At 31.5% G+C, this 17,766-nt stretch overlaps 2 protein-coding genes across 2 annotated transcripts; one reads left to right on the plus strand and one right to left on the minus strand.

Moving 5' to 3' along the window:
• Positions 1-165: 165 nt before the first annotated feature.
• LOC130450005 (serine/threonine-protein kinase SBK1-like) lies at positions 166-16,518 on the minus strand. Its single transcript, XM_056788168.1, has 6 exons — positions 16,277-16,518; positions 7,136-7,223; positions 5,509-5,770; positions 2,404-2,686; positions 2,054-2,337; positions 166-2,005 (listed from the first exon to the last, which is right to left on the minus strand). Exons 2-6 carry the CDS (start codon positions 7,202-7,204, stop codon positions 1,467-1,469), a joined length of 1,437 nt encoding a protein of 478 aa, XP_056644146.1. The 5' UTR covers positions 7,205-7,223; positions 16,277-16,518; the 3' UTR covers positions 166-1,466.
• Positions 7,601-15,818, plus strand: LOC130450004 (insulin-like growth factor-binding protein complex acid labile subunit). Its single transcript, XM_056788167.1, has one exon. It carries the CDS (start codon positions 8,614-8,616, stop codon positions 11,410-11,412), a length of 2,799 nt encoding a protein of 932 aa, XP_056644145.1. The 5' UTR covers positions 7,601-8,613; the 3' UTR covers positions 11,413-15,818.
• Positions 16,519-17,766: the final 1,248 nt, after the last annotated feature.

A 17,766-nucleotide genomic window follows, 5' to 3' on the forward strand; every position in this document is an offset into this window, starting at 1 on the left:
AGCATTAGTTATATCATATTGTATAACCAACTCAACTTTCATTTTGGAAAAATAATTGAAGGATTTCTTTCTTGTGAAAGAATTGTGATATTCGAAACAAGTTTATAAGGTTATGTGAACCTCAATTTGCGATTTCCCTATAAGATTAAGAAAGAAAAATAAACAATGAATTTTTATATCATTTATTCACAAATGAGATTTTAATCTAACATAGTATATTATAGGAATAATGCCAATGAATAATTTTAAGTTAAAAAGTAAGAAAAAATTGTCGATAAATTGCTTCTAGTAAGTAAAAATATTTTGGTAACTTCGAGTAACAAAACAAAAAAACTATAAAACATAAATTATAATCTAGAATTTTGAATATTTTTCACAATATATTGATTTTCGAACAAAAATAATAATAGAAATAGATGAAATCGGTTTTATACCATTCATTCGAAACTATCAATTTAAAACAAAGAACATATTTTTGAAATATCACTATCACACATTCATTATACTAATAATACTGACATTCTCATGTACAAGGTGATTCAAAAAGGATGGCAATTGGTACGTAAGGAACCAAATGTCCTACAAATTTCGGTTTTTATAATTTTTTTTGTATAATTTCAAATACAAAGATGTAACTCGAAGAGGTTACATAAAGTCTAAACTGTATATCTTGATATATTTTTAAAAACAGTTAATTTTGATAATGGTTTCAAAAGTAGAGAATTCTGAATATTCTCTTTTACAGCAGCAGCTTTATTTCATAAACATTAAAAATGCATACTTCAGCAGTTACTTCATATTGTAAACATTCAAAATATGCACAAAACAAATTTCAGCATCTACTTCACATTATAAACATTCAAAATACAAGCTTCATCAGTTACTTAAAATATATCCTATATGAGATATAGTATCGTTTTTGAAATTTTCCACAAAGGAAAACAATTGGAAATTTTTTCGCCCCCAAACTTATAGGACATACTAGTTATTGGTAATTTTTCATGAATCACCCTGTACAGAGCGAATTTCAAATATGGAACGCCTCGAATATATCGATAATGGCTTGTAAAGGTTTTTGTAATACACATAATTTTTTACATTGTTGTCAGATCTTCAATTTTTTCCCGAAATTTAGGAAAGTTTATTATTTTAAAATGATCATGCTGTAGACAAGATTTAATTCCTCTTATGTGACATGTTTTGTGTTAAGAAATGTTTTCTTTATGTGAGGATTCATATCGGATAGTTGTGGGCGCGGTTTCCAATCAATTTTCTTGGAAAGACATTTAAGTTCTGTCCCATCTCAATTGTGAACTGTACAGGGCGGTGTAATTTCTTCGTGTCGTATTTTAAAATGTTATTTAGGGCATTCCATAATCAAACATCACTTATTCAATTAATTGAGCTGATAGTTTTCACTCAGGTACGTTTTCTGTTATACAATTAGTTCGGTATCTTCATTATCATCAAGTTTGGGGTAACTGGACGTTAATTTTATATTTAACGGTAACGCTAGATTCACTACTAATTGCACTTTCTGACGAAGTTAGAGAATTTGGTATTTTAGTTTGTCCTATACCATTTTTAAAATTGGCCACTTCCGTTGAAATTTTTTGATGTTCCAATGGTATCCTGGGATCTATTGGTGGTTTATAAGGTATATCATCCCTAATTGTACTTTGTTTATGACTTCGTCTTTTGATATCTTTAATTTTTCTTTCGGTAATCGATTCTCGTTCTCCCAAAGGACCGTTTTGGTTGTCGTGTATTTTGATATTTTCTTCATCTAATTCCTCGGTTGGTTCATCATCTTCTTCTATTACGCTGTTCTGTATCCATTCTCTGATTCTGTTCTTTTTAGCTACTCTATCTACGGTCGTTTCTAAACCGTATTGTGTAAGGCTGTAGAGTAGTTTGTTTTTTTCTTCGGGGCTGCTGTGGAAACTGTACATCGACGGGCATAATCCTTCGTCTTCTTTGAGCGTTTCGTTGGATTTTTCCATACCTACAAAAAATATAGTTAAACGGATAAATAAATTCGATTAATATTTACCTTTCGACATCCATCTATCGTCGAGGTATCTATGAACTTCGGCTAAACCGGCCGGTCTTTTTTCTGCTCTCGGTTCCAAATATTTCTTGAACAATCTTTGAGCTTTGGACGATACCAATTTGAATAGCTTCGGTTGTCTTTTTAAAGGTATGTTGGAATTTTGCCAAGAAAGGTATCTGACGTATCTGGGATCATCCATAGCTGCTTTTTGCCACGGTAAACATCCGGTTAGGCAAACGAAAATAACTATACCGAATTGCCATACGTCGTGAGAAGTTTGCGCCCTAAAATTTGAAACGAACAAATAAAATAAATAAATAAATAAATAAATTTCAATCGACTAATCTTACTTATATGTCCCATCGGTTGGTACTAATAAAATTTCCGGTGCTGCGTACGGCAACCATTCGTTTCTTCTTAAAACCACCGTTCCCGATCTGCGAGTTTCTCCGAAATCGCACAATTTGATTCGCGAAAAATCCGATTTGAATACCAAAATATTATCGAGCTTAACGTCGCGATGAACTAAATCTCTCGCGTGCATATGATCTAGAGCTGCCGCTAATTGTTTCGCTACCCTTTTCGTGTGAAGTTCCCCTATTCCTATTTCCGATACGTTCGATGTCAAGTCACCTAAAAAAGTAATTCATCGACGTTTTCTTGAATGCCGTTAAAAAACTGCACTATGTACAATTTGTTCGGTGAAAGATATTAGAAAAAAGAAAATATCTCTTCCGGCCAAAAGTTTTTGCCAAAAATTTCACCTGTGGATTATTCCTTCGGTGTTTATAATTGTAGTTTAGTCCCAGTTAACCTTGTGAGACGCAAGAAATTTATACTTTTTGGATCCAGACATATTTTTGTCAAAGGGTTCGAGTAATAGCACCTGCTTGGGTTCTCAAAGGTTTTTGGTAACGTCAAGTGGGACACGGCGGACCTATCTGAAGGCCTATGTGCTCAACGGCCTTTTGGCCGCCCACAAAGCTTCTAAAAAGTTGTAATTTCGTTTTTTTGTTGTTGATTCAACTGAAGGATTCGTCACTATCAGATTAATGATATAATTCATACTAGTCTCTTATATTATTAGATATAGTTGACCTTTGGACGAGGATGGTGCCAGTGGTACCTGTCCCAACAAAGAAAACAGGTATAAAGGGGATATTGAACTCACTTTTACGAATGTCTCAGTTACTGATATTTCTTTGTCGATCTTGTATCAAAGAAAAATAATTTACCTCACCATTAAGTCAACAAAACAATCATAAACACGTGAATGAAATTTAGAATAGTTAACTAAATCTATTTGATTGTCCAAGCAAAAGTTCCTAACTTGTTTCACCGCCTAGACTTTTCCAAAATAACAATTAACTGCCAAAATCACTTCTTAATTGTTGATCGTTTTTCCTTTTTCAAAATTATGTCCCGCGCGCGCATCCCAAAAACCGACGCCATGATCTTGCCTGCAGATGGAACGTTCTTTGCCTTCTTTAGAGCCGGTTGTCCAGTTTCAGTCCATTGTTTTGATTGTTTTTTTGGTTTCGTTTCATCAATGGTTATGAAACTGAGTCAAAATTCATTCAAACATTACCAAACACTCGATGGAAACATCTTCACGACGCTGTTTTTGTTCTATTATGAGCAAACACTTGCGCACAGCTTTCTCATGTTTAAATTTTCAGTTAAATGCGATGTACCCCACTTTTTGACATGCCTACTATGTCTGTTAGCTAGCGCATTTTCAGTCCACAATCATTCAGTGCCATTTTGTGGATTTTCTTCAACATTTCCGGAGTCGTCACCTCATTTGGTCGACCACTGCGTTGGGGGTCTTCGCATGTTTGAACTCTTCCACCCAATATTGTATCATGGTGTCATCTGGTTGCAAAACCGGACAACTCCTCAATTTTCGGAAAATCTCTGTTTATTGTATTGAGGTCTTTTACCAACATTCCCACCCATTGGCAACGAGAAACCATAACCGGTCAAATCCGTGCGTTCTGGGGGTTAGAAAACTCCAATTTGCTGCAAAAACGGTCTTCTTCAAATTCAAAATGTTGACACGATATGCCCTTTAGAACCTGTAGAAGATAGAGGTAATTTTTCCCATTCCTGGACATTCATTCATCCCTCCAGATAGGGTTTTCGCTCAAATTGAAAAAAAGTTGAAGAGAATAGAGTTTATCGTTGATCCTGCAGCTCATGAAAGCATTTTAGCTGAAATTGGAACGTCTGCCACGATTGGAAGCAGGCTAGTAATGTATTCATCAACCCAGCTTCACAATGGCATTCCAAACTCCCCCCGGGGGATACAAAATACGAGGATAAACCGTTAGTGCAAGGGGAGGTATTCTACAGAAATGAGCCTGGAACCAGAAAGTCAGTGGTGAAGAGCAAAAGAAATATTGTGTGCAGCAGGGTTGGTGCCGTAGGTACTGCAATAAAGTCTCTAAAACTTCATGATGTCAAAAAAATTACTGACGAAACATTATGGACTAGATTGGGACAAAGCCGACCGGTTGATTTTTTACAGAAACATTTTGACTGATTTTGGTGGTAATGAGAAAGTCTACGAGGAAATAGATGACGAATCCTTGGAGAATAATGACGTCTCAACCTCAAATTAACTTCAGTTACAGTAAATGATTTTTTTTCTTGGCTAAAACTTCGCTATTTAATGTCAATTTTTAAGTTTTTTGATATTTAGTTTGTTGCAAAAGCGACCGACTCCAAAATGGGTTGTAAAACCACCCAAATTCGAACTATAATTTTGAAGTTCCTCATCAATGTTCACTATTGATGGCTGCAAAACAAAATATTAAACAACGCGTCGTCTTCAAACTTGGAACGCACGTTGTATAGATTGTATACTTTATGATACAGTGGGTATTTTCCACGTAACTACCGCCATCTCTATGTCAGGCCCGGTACTTCCGAGACCGTCCTCGTAAAATTATTGTAAATTGAAGATACTTTCGAAATTACTTCCCATAGGAATGTTTCCCATAAAAATTCCTCGGATGTTTTAATTTGAGAGGAACAAGAACTGCATCTTTTTTGTACAAAATTCAAATTAGGACTTTTTCGAGAATCGCCTCGTTCGGAGTAGTTTCTAAAAATATTTATTCAGCGTTTCGGAAAATCTTTGAGAAATGTATTAAATCTTAATATTATTTTGGCTCACTAGACTGTACATTCTATAAGTTTGGCTCGCTTACAGTCTATATACTGCCAATTTAAACTTTTGTTGTGTGGTAAATTATAGAATTTTACATATTATCATTTCAGTTCCCGTCAGTGGTAATCTAAACAAACTAATTTCTATTAAATAGATAGATTACGTTCTAACGAACTGCCAGTTCAAAGAAAATAATCAAAAAAATCATAGAAGGGAATTTAACCGTATTATTTTCAACAAAATTATTCGCCTACCCTTTAAATTTAATGTTGTTTCTTACCTAGTGGAGCGTATTCTTGGGAAAAAACGTAGAATCCTGCTGTTTCGAATGCTACATCATAAGCAGTAATTATATTTTTGTGTACGCCTAAATGTAGTCCGTAATGGAATTCCCTATAGAAATCTTTGAGCGCCGTGTAAGGTTTCGGAAGTGCTTTTAAAACCATTTCAGTATCAGTAGCTTTGTGTTCTACAAGAAGGATTTTCCCGAACCAACCCTCGCCTACAATTTGCAAAATATCGAACTCATCTGCGAGATTTACCTACAAAATACAGTTTCTAATAAAAGAATAATAAAACTTTCATAAAAACGATATTGAGCTACGAGAATTTTTACTTGAGTTTTGAAATATGGCAACATTGATGTTAATATGTCAAATCTGACATTGACATCTTGAAGTTTGACATTTATAATGGTGAACGTACCCAGAACGTGTGACTTTTAGCATTTATTAATTGACATTTCCGAAATTTCTCTAATTGTCGTTAATTTTTCATTCTTCCTTCTCTCTTCCGGCGTAAATTTGTCGTTGGATCGTAAAAAGCAAATTATTTGCACAAAAATGTATCTCTAAACGTGGCGGTTGTAAAAAACGATCGACGTATGGACCTGTTCGTCCACCACATTTTTAGAGTCGATTCTTTTCTACATATCAGTGCCCCAGCTTTGTTCAGAATGCCTATAAAACGATATGGCAACACTGATATGAATATGTCAAATCTGACATTGTTGACATTGACATTTTTAATAGTGAACGCACCCAGGACGTGAGACTTTTGACATTTATCAATTGACATTTCCCAAATTTCTCTAATTGTCGTTAATTTTTTATTTTTCCTTCTATCTTCTGGCGTAGATCCACCACATATCAATGCCCCAGCTTTGATCAAAATGCGTATAAAACGATCTAGATTGACCTTCTCGACCAGTAACAACTGTTTTTGTTTGTTTGGCTTTTTTCCATTCCAGTTATTGTAATTTCTAAGGGCTTCTTCGTTGGTTTGAAGACAATTAGACGTGCGCTTACAAAATTTCTTCTTTGTCGTTTGATACGCCCAAATGGTACAGTTTGCCAGTTTAGATCAGATTTTGAGGCAATTTCAAATCTGGAACGACGGTTTGAGGTGTAGGTACTAAGGTCTAAATTTTTGATCTCAATCTTCTTCACTTTCTATATTTATATTGTCCTCTATATCCGAAACAAGTTCATTGATAGCGTCCTCATATTCTTCATCGGATTCATAGTAAATTTCTGCTTTCGAACTGTGTTTTCAAATACCTCTTCATGCTCGAGTTGTATCAGTGGTCTACGTCTTCGAAAACGATCCATTCTAACCTAAATCCAGTATCAAATTTTACGTCGTTTAATGCCCTTTCGGGGTCTCAGTGGGACCCCACTTGCCTCTAAATTGCGTAATATCGCGAAACTATTGTTCAAAATACATAATAAGTTTTGTAATTTTGAGCACATAGCTAAAGGCGTAGTTGCCAGTTGTATTTTGTTTCACAAATATTAAGGAAAATATTGTACTGAAGTTTTCGAGGATTCAAAGGTTAATGCTGTATTAGTTAGTGAAGTTATTTATTTATTTTTATTATGAAAATTTATCTTACAATTCTAGTTTACCTTTTCCAATTCAAATTCTCGAATTTTGTGAATATTTCCTGTCAATAATTGTTTTAACATACTACCCATACCGATGTTAAAGCATACCCTGAAATAAATAAAAATTTAACCTTATCTTAATAAAAAATAAACAAAAAAACTGCTATTAAAAGTAATAATAGGTAAAAAATATATAGAAAAACAATTTTAAAATGAGTGATGAGTGGATCGATTTGTTTTTTTGATTCGTGTGTGAAGTGTTGGACCCACGTTTTATACTGCGTAGAAATTGTGCTTTATTTCTGTGAAAAAACTCGATGGAAACATCTTCACAAAGCTGTTTTTGTTCCATTGAAATGCCTGCTTTGTTTGCTACCTCGCGTACTTTCACTCGACGATCTTCCAGTTTTGTGGATTTTCTTTAACATTTGTGGAGTCGTCACCTCATTTGGTCGACCACTGCTTTGCTAGTCGTATGGTCTCATCTAAACTTTGCTACACAATATTAAAAACGAAGGAGCAGTCTCACCACGAGGTAAAACTGTATAGACTGCGTACTTTCTAACACAGTGGTATTTTTCAAACAATTATCGCCATCTCTAGGTCAGGCCAAGTACTTCGGACTACAAATTCACTGAAAACGTTCACTGTTGATGGCTGCCAAACAATTATCGCCATCTCTAGGTCAGGCCAAGTACTTCGATCTACAAATTCACTGAAAACGTTCACTATTGTTGACTGCCAAATAATTATCGCCATCTCTAGGTCATGCCAGGTACTTCGGTCTACAAATTCACTGAAAACGTTCACTGTTGATGGCTGCCAAACAATTATCGCCATATCTGGGTCAGGGCAGGTACTTTCGGTCTACAAATTCACTGAAAACGTTCACTATTGTTGACTGCCAAACAATTATCGCCATATCTGGGTCAGGCCAGGTACTTCTGGAACCTTTTTCCATGTTTATACTACAAATTCACTGAAAACGTTCACTATTGTTGACTGCCAAACAATTATCGCCATATCTGGGTCAGGCCAGGTACTTCTGGAACCTTTTTCCATGTTTATACTACAAATTCACTGAAAACGTTCACTATTGTTGACTGCCAAACAATTATCGCCATCTCTAGGTCAGGCCAGGTATTTCGGTCTACAAATTCACTGAAAACGTTCACTGTTGATGGCTGCCAAACAATTATCGCCATATCTGGGTCAGGCCAGGTACTTCTGGAACCTTTTTCCATGTTTATACTACAAATTCACTGAAAACGTTCACTATTGTTGCTTTGCATCTAACGGCGCCGATGACTTCTAATACAACTACCGCCATCTCTAGGTCACACCAGGTACTTCTAGGATCGTCCGTACCGATTGCGTACTTTTTAATAATACACTGTCCTCGTATATTCGAATCTTGTCACCTTTAACATCTGGCCTGTACTGTTTTACGCATTTATGTATACCAATTAAAAAAATTACATTACAATTAAAAGCTATAAATGTTTATTAATTCTACGCTAGGCTACATATTAAAAATGATGTTTGTGTCGGAAAGAACATTGTTAATAGTAATTTTATTACTTTATCGGATAGTTAATAGTTCGCAGTCACGTTGTAAATATGAAAATGAACGGTTTTCATGTGAAAATATCATATTACAAGATTTCTACAAAGAATTATTCAGCGAGGAATGGAATTTTATGTTAACTACAGTTTCGTCGATAGAAATCTCGAATTCTAACCTCACAATTATCGAATACTTGTATAAAACAAGTCGTTTGGGTAACATTGAAAATTTGGCGATTAAAAATAGCTCGGTGGGGATAATCTACAACTCATCTTTCAACGATTTCGAACATCTGAAGATACTCGATTTGGGTTTTAATAAATTGCGATCCGTAAGTTTTTCGGAAAGTCTACCTAACACTATAAGTCATCTTCTATTGAACAACAACAACATAACTAATGTTTCGTTGAATTTTCTACGTTTACCTTTATTGAAATATTTAGATTTAAGTCATAACAAAATTAAAAACATCGAATTTGGACAAATAAATCAATTATACGATATTAATTTAAGCAACAACGAAATTATTTCATTGGAATCGTTCCAGTTAATTCAACATTTAGTTCGTTTAAATTTAGGTTCTAATAGAATTGACACATTCGAAGAAAATCGGATGCCAATAGGAATCGAATCGTTAGATTTAAGCTACAATAATTTAAGTTCAATAAGTCTATTGTACGGGAAAAAATATTTGAATTTAGCTGGATGTAAATTAGATACATTCCATGCTAAAATACCGATAAGTTACTTAAATTTGAAACGAAATAAGTTTCACAACTTATCTAATTTAACGTTAAGTTTGAAGAAAAATTTTAATTTTAACTTTGTATCATCATTGGATGTATCTAATTCTTCGATTTACGAAATAACCGAAAATTATTTTAACGATATGCAGTTTGAAGTACTCAATTTGAGTTTGAATAGAATCGAAGTTATTCGTGAAAATACTTTCTCGAATTGCGGTATTTTCATATTAGATTTGTCCGAATCGAAAATCGGTTTACTACAAAAGTATAGTTTTAATAACGTTTTTATGAACACACTGTATATGATGCGAAATAATATATCCACTTTAGATAATTTCAGCTATGAAACCGAAGTTTTTACTATTAATTTATCTTTTAATCCCATTAAATTTATTAAAAATAATTATTTTAAAAATTGTAAAAATCTTATGAGATTGATTTTGTCGCAATGTCGTGTTCATAATATTGAACCGAATTCTTTTACTACTACATTGAAATTTTTAGATCTAACTTTTAATAAATTAAATATTTTAGACGAAAATATATTTGGTTGGAATATTGACGAGATAAATTTGAAAGGAAACGCGATTTCTAGGATAAAAAAAGGATCTTTTAGTAATTTGTATAGTCTCACTCGATTAAATTTATCAAATTTAGGAATTAAATACATAGAATCATTCGCGTTTACGAATTTATCCAAAATTCGAGAAATTTATTTAGATAATAACGAAATAAATCGAATAAACGCGAATTTATTCACGAATACTGATAAATTGATAAAAATCGATTTTTCCGATAATCCGATTAACGAGGTTGAACAATTTTCGAATAAACTAAAATTATTAGATGTCACATTAACTTTTAACGGCGATTTCGAATCTGAATCTATATCGAATTTTAATATAAAAAAATTGATTATAAAAAATTCGAATATAACAACTTTAAAAACCGATAGTTTTAGAGGTTTATTCGGTTTATCGGAATTGTATTTTAACAATTCTTCAATTTTTTCAGTAGAAACTGGAGCTTTGAATGATTTAATCAATTTAATACATTTAGACGCACATAATCTATTTAAAAATATCAAATTTATAGATAAAAATATTTTAAACGATTTAAAATCTTTAACCAAACTCAATTTATCTAATACAAATTTGGATTATTTACATTCTTATTGTTTCCAAGGGTTAAATAAACTTGAATTATTAAATTTAAGTAGAAATCGCATCAGTGTTTTGAAATCCGATACTTTTTTCGGTCTAATCGCTTTACGACATTTAGATTTAACAAAAAATCAATTATCGACTCTAGTTTCGGGCGTTTTTAATAGTTTAATTAATTTAAAAAAGTTATACATGGACAATAATAACTTGAAAATATTAGAAACTAATATTTTTACGAGTTTACGAGATTTGGAAATCTTGGATGTTTCTAAAAACAAATTAAAAATTTTACAAAACGGTTGTTTCCAAGGATTACATCGACTTTCAGAATTAAATTTAGCTAATAATAATATAGAACACGTCGATATAAGTTTGTTTAAACCTTTAAAATATTTGAAAATATTGAATATGAATAACAACAATCTCGGTTTGAACGGATCCTCTCATAATTCTTTGGCAATAAATACATTATCGAGTTTAATCGATCTAGAAATTTTAGATTTGACTTATAATTTTTTGAGTAATTTAAATACAAAATTTGTATTCATGTCTTTGAGGAAACTAACTCATTTATATTTGGATCATAACTATTTGAAATTCTTGGATTTCGATAGCTTGTTAAAGAATTCGAAACGTCTCGTTTATGTTGGCGTATCTTATAATTTGTGGAATTGCACTATTTTGGCCAACGTCGTTGAAATTTTGTACAGCCACAACGTAAATTATTATCCTAATGAACCAGTTTTCGATGCTGATAACATTGAAGGAATAAATTGTGTCGATATTTGTAGATACTTATATTGTGATACAGAATTCAATTAGATAACGAAATGTTACGAGGTGTGGTTATTAAATTATTCTATATTCGAATGCTCCCCTTCAATATACTCCCATCTCCTCACCACACACCTTTCCATACGTTTTTTCCATTGATCGAAGCAGTACTGGAAGTCTTCTTTGGTGAAGGTCTTTAGAAGCTCTACGGATTTTTGATTTAACGCTTCCGTCGACTCAAATCGGGTCCCTTTCAAAGCAGATCTTTTTCTAAACTTTCAAGAAAATCCGAGCAGACCTTTTGACACCAAAGCTTTTGGTAAGGAGTCAGTTTTTTGGCTTTTGTCTTGTGTAACATTTTTCTAACCGTTTCTTTATCATTCAGATGCTCATTCTACGATCAGCACGCACAATTTGGTTGATTTTGGTCTCTGTTTTACTTGTTTTTTATCTCACCCGTCTAGGGCGCCCTCTAGGCGCTCAGTCTCGTTATTTAATAGGCAGACCTCGTATCAGATAGGAACCAGCGGTAAAAAAACATTAAAACTGTTGAATTTTGTTAATCAACGTCGATTTTTATGAAAATTTGGATATAAACTCTAATTACTCCAAAATCTACCCTGTGCCGAATGGTGCTTTTTATTTTTTAGGGGTGAAAACTATCCCTTAACGTAAAAAATATAAAAATCTTCGATTTTAGCATGTATTTGAGTGAAATACAGTTTAAATGAATTATTCGTAGATCTGTTGATATTTTTAAACAAGTTTATGATTAATCGGAGTCATGCAACCCCTCCAAAAATCATCCTCTAAGGGTAGTAATATTGAAAGAAACTTATTATAATCTCGATTTTTATGAAAATTTGATTTCAAGCTCTACTTACCCTCTTCTACGAAATCTTCCCTGTGCCGAACCGAACTTTTTATATTTTGGGGGTGTAAACTAACCCTTAATTCAAAAAAATTTAAAATATCAGATTTTGTGCATGTTTCGGGTGAAATAAAGTTTAAATGTATTACTCGAAAATCTTTTGACATTCTCAAATACCTCTATGATCAATCAGATTAATGTAACCCCTTCAAATCATCCCCTAATCATATGAAAAGTTAAAAAATAATCTCAACGATTCTTTTATAAATAAAAAATTACTCAAAAGTGTATTTATATTGAATATTTTGTCAATATTATTAATAACTGTTGCTTTTTAAATATTTCAACCCTTATGAAACCCACCTTCAAAGACAATGACAAATTCCACAAAAATAATAAAAAAACAAAAATGTTTTTAAAATCAATCAACAATATTTCTCGATTGTACGCTCCACGTTTCTCTTTTTCCAATGCTCCAAAATTCGTGCTCCGAAATTTTGAAAAAAAAGCAGTTTGGTTTTTCGACAATATCTCGCTCAATTTTCAAGCTATAAACTTTTTTAAAAAAGCATTTTGTAGGAGATTTCAAGTACTTCAACTTCATATCAATTAAAGCTTTTGTTGACCCTCGGTTTCAAAAAGGGTTCAGCTCAAAGGGGTTGGTACGCGAATGCAATATTTGAACTAATGTATTTCCTTGAATTTTTTTTGTACATAGATTTAAAACAGCTTAAAATTTTTGGTAAAAAAAACCCTACAATTCATATTTGGAATATTTTCTCATAACGTTTTTTTTTTCAAGATTACGGAAATTCAATGTTCAATAATCAATAATTTTTTCTTAAATAAGCATTCAAAACCGGTCAAATCGCATGGATCGTATCAATAATACGAAAATAAAGTTAATTGCAATTTGAATACTATTAATTTCAATCAGGGTGGTAATGGCGAGGGTATAATTATTACATTGTTTCAAAAAATAAAAAAGAAGAAACCTTATTTTTGCTATAAAACAATCAAATCTTATGCAAAAGACTTTTGACAGTACTCATTATAAAGGTTTTCCTATGTGCTTCTAAAAAGATCTCTTGAGTTTTTTCCAAAAATTTCATCAATTTCAAGTTATTTAAGGTTAGAGGTTTTCAATTTCAACAAGCAATAACTCAGTTATTATTGAATTTACAGAGGTCTTTAAAAAACGAATTTCTTTGTTTTTTTATTAGCTACATTTTTGTTCTTAATGATTTTGCTGATAAAATGAAAACTTTCTAAGTTATTCATGAAAAACTGTAAAAAATATGCGTTTTTTTTTAATGCAAAATAAGAAGTTTCAATCGTTAAAAACTCTAAAAATAGCAACTTTAGAAAAAACTTTGTACTGTAAAAGCTGCTTAGAATTAGTCAATCTATCGACCTACAAAATTATTTTGTTGAAATAATTTTTTATCTCCAAGAAGGGGTGGCTTTCACCCCCCTTCGACACAGGGTAGGTTTTGAAGAAGGTTATAAATACTACCTTAATACCAATTTTCAAGAAAATCTACCTTGATTATCAAAATTCCACGGGAAATCAGCTGATACCTGGCTTAATATATTACAGGTTAAAAGTTTTTGCCCACCCTATAGTTTGCTTGATAGATAAACAAAAAAAAAACAGTACGATCGAATTTCATATTTATATTATGGATAAATAATCTTCGTCGTGGCTCCAATCGTTTTTCGGGATATTCCAAAGATGTGAGACAATAATTTAACCAGTAAATCAAGAATTTAATAATCAATTATTGAATAAATTATCTATTGTCAGAGGTGGTAGATTTCAATGGTTTGTTCATCGTTTTGAACGAACGAACCATAGAACTTTAATTTGTAACGGTCTCTATTAATTTTTTCGTATGACAGCTGTCAAATGTTTAATACCAATTTGTGCAGAGAAAAGCTACAAATTAACGATTTTTGTCAAAATTATGGATTTGTATGTGACATGTTTCCATATTTTAAGATATGAAGTCAATTATATCGATGATCCTAAAACTTTTAACCTTTTTCGTTACGTGAAAATACTTATATATGATAATTTAATTTATTTTGAGAAACAAAATTGAATATATCGGTGATACAAACCATAGAACTTTAATTTGTAACGGTCTCTATTAATTTTTTCGTATGACAGCTGTCAAATGTTTAATACCAATTTGTGCAGAGAAAAGCTACAAATTAACGATTTTTGTCAAAATTATGGATTTGTATGTGACATGTTTCCATATTTTAAGATATGAAGTCAATTATATCGATGATCCTAAAACTTTTAACCTTTTTCGTTACGTGAAAATACTTATATATGATAATTTAATTTATTTTGAGAAACAAAATTGAATATATCGGTGATACAAACCATAGAACTATAACTTGTAATATTATGCATTCGTTTTTTGACAGTTGTCATATATTTAAAACCAATTTGTGCAGACATAAGTTACAAATTGGACGATTTCTGTCAAAATTATTGATTTGTATGTGACATATTTACACATTTTGAGGGATGAAGTCAATTATATCGATGATCCAGCTACAGAACTAAAACTTTAACCTTTTTCGTTACGTCAAAATGTTTATATATGATAATTTAATTTATTATGAGAAACAAAATTGATTATATCGGTGATACAAACTATAGAACTATAACTTGTAACATTATTGATTCGTTTTTTCGTAGTATTGACAGTTTCCAAATGTTTAATACCAATTTGTGTAAACAAAAGTTACAAATTGGGCGATTTCCGTCAAAATTATTGATTTTAACATATTTTAAAAAATAAAGTCATTTATATCGATGATCTAAACCATAAAACTAAAAGATTTGTCGTCTAAACTTGGTTTAATCGAACATAACCTCAACCACAAACTTTTGTAATTTACAACATTATGTAAGAATTCCACGATCATGTACTGGAATTTTACCCCTCAAGCATTGAGGAATATAATTAAAAATACTCGAACATATTAGGGCAAGTGTATAGAACTAGATTATGGATTATTAGGGAAACAAGGATCTAAAATAATGTGTAATAGTAGATATTTTTTATTACTAAGTTCATTATTAAATTGAAATTTTTTTATTAAATATCATTGTTTCGGGGTATATTTTTTGTCCACTTGTAGTTTTTTTAAAAAAAATACATAAGTTCTATGGCCCTGGAAGTTTTCGAACTTGCTGTAACTTGGTTCTTGATAATAAATTTGGAACAATCAAAATTATTTGCCTGTACACATAATTAATGATAAAATTTAGATGTTTCACCTTGTATATACGGTTATAAGTAGAATTAACCATACACGCATACTTGAAACCCTAATTACTACCGGGTTTATCCAACTTTTAAATAAATGTTTTTAAAATTAAATTTGACTAATGAACTGAATATTCGGGTCATAATTTATTTATATCTGTCTGTAAACATGATATATTTCAATAAAGATATGAAAAAAAATCACAAGTTGTTTATTTTTATTTCTTCTACAAATAATACGTCATACATATAGAGATTGTATCCATAGAGGAAGACAAAAAGTGGCTTGAGAAGACCATTAAACATGACCAACTAAAGAAGAAGAAGAGATTTTCTTGCCTGTCGAAACAAATATTTTGTATATTATTATGCTATTTATTTTTCTATAAAACGATGAATACTAATTTAAGTTGAGCATCTGGTAAGAGCTAACAATATTAATTTATTACACCTTGTGTTATTTAAGTAAATATTTCACTTCGTGTTCGCGTTAAAAAAGTAATATATTAGAGAAGATTCATAAAGGAAGCAATTATATTCACAAATGTTTTCCAGACATTTAAAGTATGTATAACAAAAAAAATGAACCTATCCAGACTGTAGCACAATAGTTCTATTTCTATATATAACTCATGAACACAATACGTTAAAGTATTTATAATTTAATTCAATTCAAACCGTTATTACTATTTTTAGTAGCTACATTTTAAATTACGAAATATGTTAATACATATACAAACAGTTAAAATACCTTTTTTTTTCTAAATAATTGTCGACACACGTGCAACACTATTCACATATAACACGAAAGTATTAAATTTCACTAATGATATCGTTAGTAGCTGCTAAGTTTAAATAAAGGATTTCCTTTAAGCGCGAATATTTTTATAATTTCAGACAGCGTATTACATTATTCGAACGGGAAGAGAACCGATTCGGGTCTTCTTCCAAACATTAACAGTGGCATTCTCAGTTTAAAATGTGACAGCACCTATATGCGAATATTTATAGATACTTGCCGTTTTAGCCCAGTCAATATATAGATAAATTTTATGTTTCTAAATCGTCTTGATTTTAAGTCTCTTCTGTTATAAAATTTTTATAATTTTTGGAAAAATAATTTTATAACAGAAAGACCTGAAATCAAGACGATTTAGAAACATATACATACATAAAATGTTTTAGAAATTTAAAAAAATTATACAGATTATTATACTTGATTGCAAAAACAAGTTTTTCCAAAAGCTTGTACATTTTTTAGCTCAATTTATTATTTTTTTAAATAAATATTTGATTGCAAGTTAATTCGAATCAGTTACATTCCCTTGTTGATTGAGTGCCGCGTTTATACCATAGAGTTAATATTAAAAATAGATAGAGCGAAGTATGGGAGCTTGTACAAGTATACCCGAACTGCTCATATAGAGAGAGAGAGAGAACATCGGTATACCAAAGACTTTTCCACAAAACATAGAACGGTCTACATAATCCAATCTGTCAGATTGTCTTCTGATATCATAAATTACTCGACGTTACCTCACTTTCTAGTAAAATGTAAACAAATAATGTGCTTCTTTTATGTTAACCTCAATTTATAAAGTGAATATATTGAGAGAGACCCAATAGACTTCCTGTAATTTTTGATGTTATCAAAGTAGATCTTGTGGGGTTAATGAAAGTTCACCGTTCTATTCAACTCTATCTTTCTCTACTTTTTTCTTATTGGATCGCCATGACATTGAAGTTTCGAGTAGGGGAACGTCAACGGAAGAACAAGTTTTGATTTTAATTGGGAATATAGAGTGGTAAACCGACGCTCTCCCTCTCTTTTCCATTTCCACTTTAATCCCACTCTTATCTTTAATATTAACTCTATGGTTTTTACATAAACGTGACGGAAACCGACACAATTACAGCTTAATCTGTTACTATTGTTTCTATAGAACTCAAATTCTGTTTATAACGCCATCTCTACTTTCAATTATAAAGTCAATCATCATTTTACAGTAAACTGTAAAAACGAGTATGTATAGAGATGGGACTCTATTAGATGAAAATGGCGCTTGTCAAATACTTTTTACATTTTAAATGTAACTTCGAAGACGCTATTCTAATTTTCAGTATTTCAGGCATAGTTAAAACCATTAAATTTTAAACGCTTCTATGAATTGCTTCTATTCCAGTTTTCCTGATTTCTACTCTTGAAAACATTCTTTTCATTTTTTCTTAACCAATATCTAA

This window comes from Diorhabda sublineata, chromosome 10 (genome assembly GCF_026230105.1).
Source record: "Diorhabda sublineata isolate icDioSubl1.1 chromosome 10, icDioSubl1.1, whole genome shotgun sequence".
Classification (NCBI taxonomy): Eukaryota; Metazoa; Arthropoda; class Insecta; order Coleoptera; family Chrysomelidae; genus Diorhabda; species Diorhabda sublineata.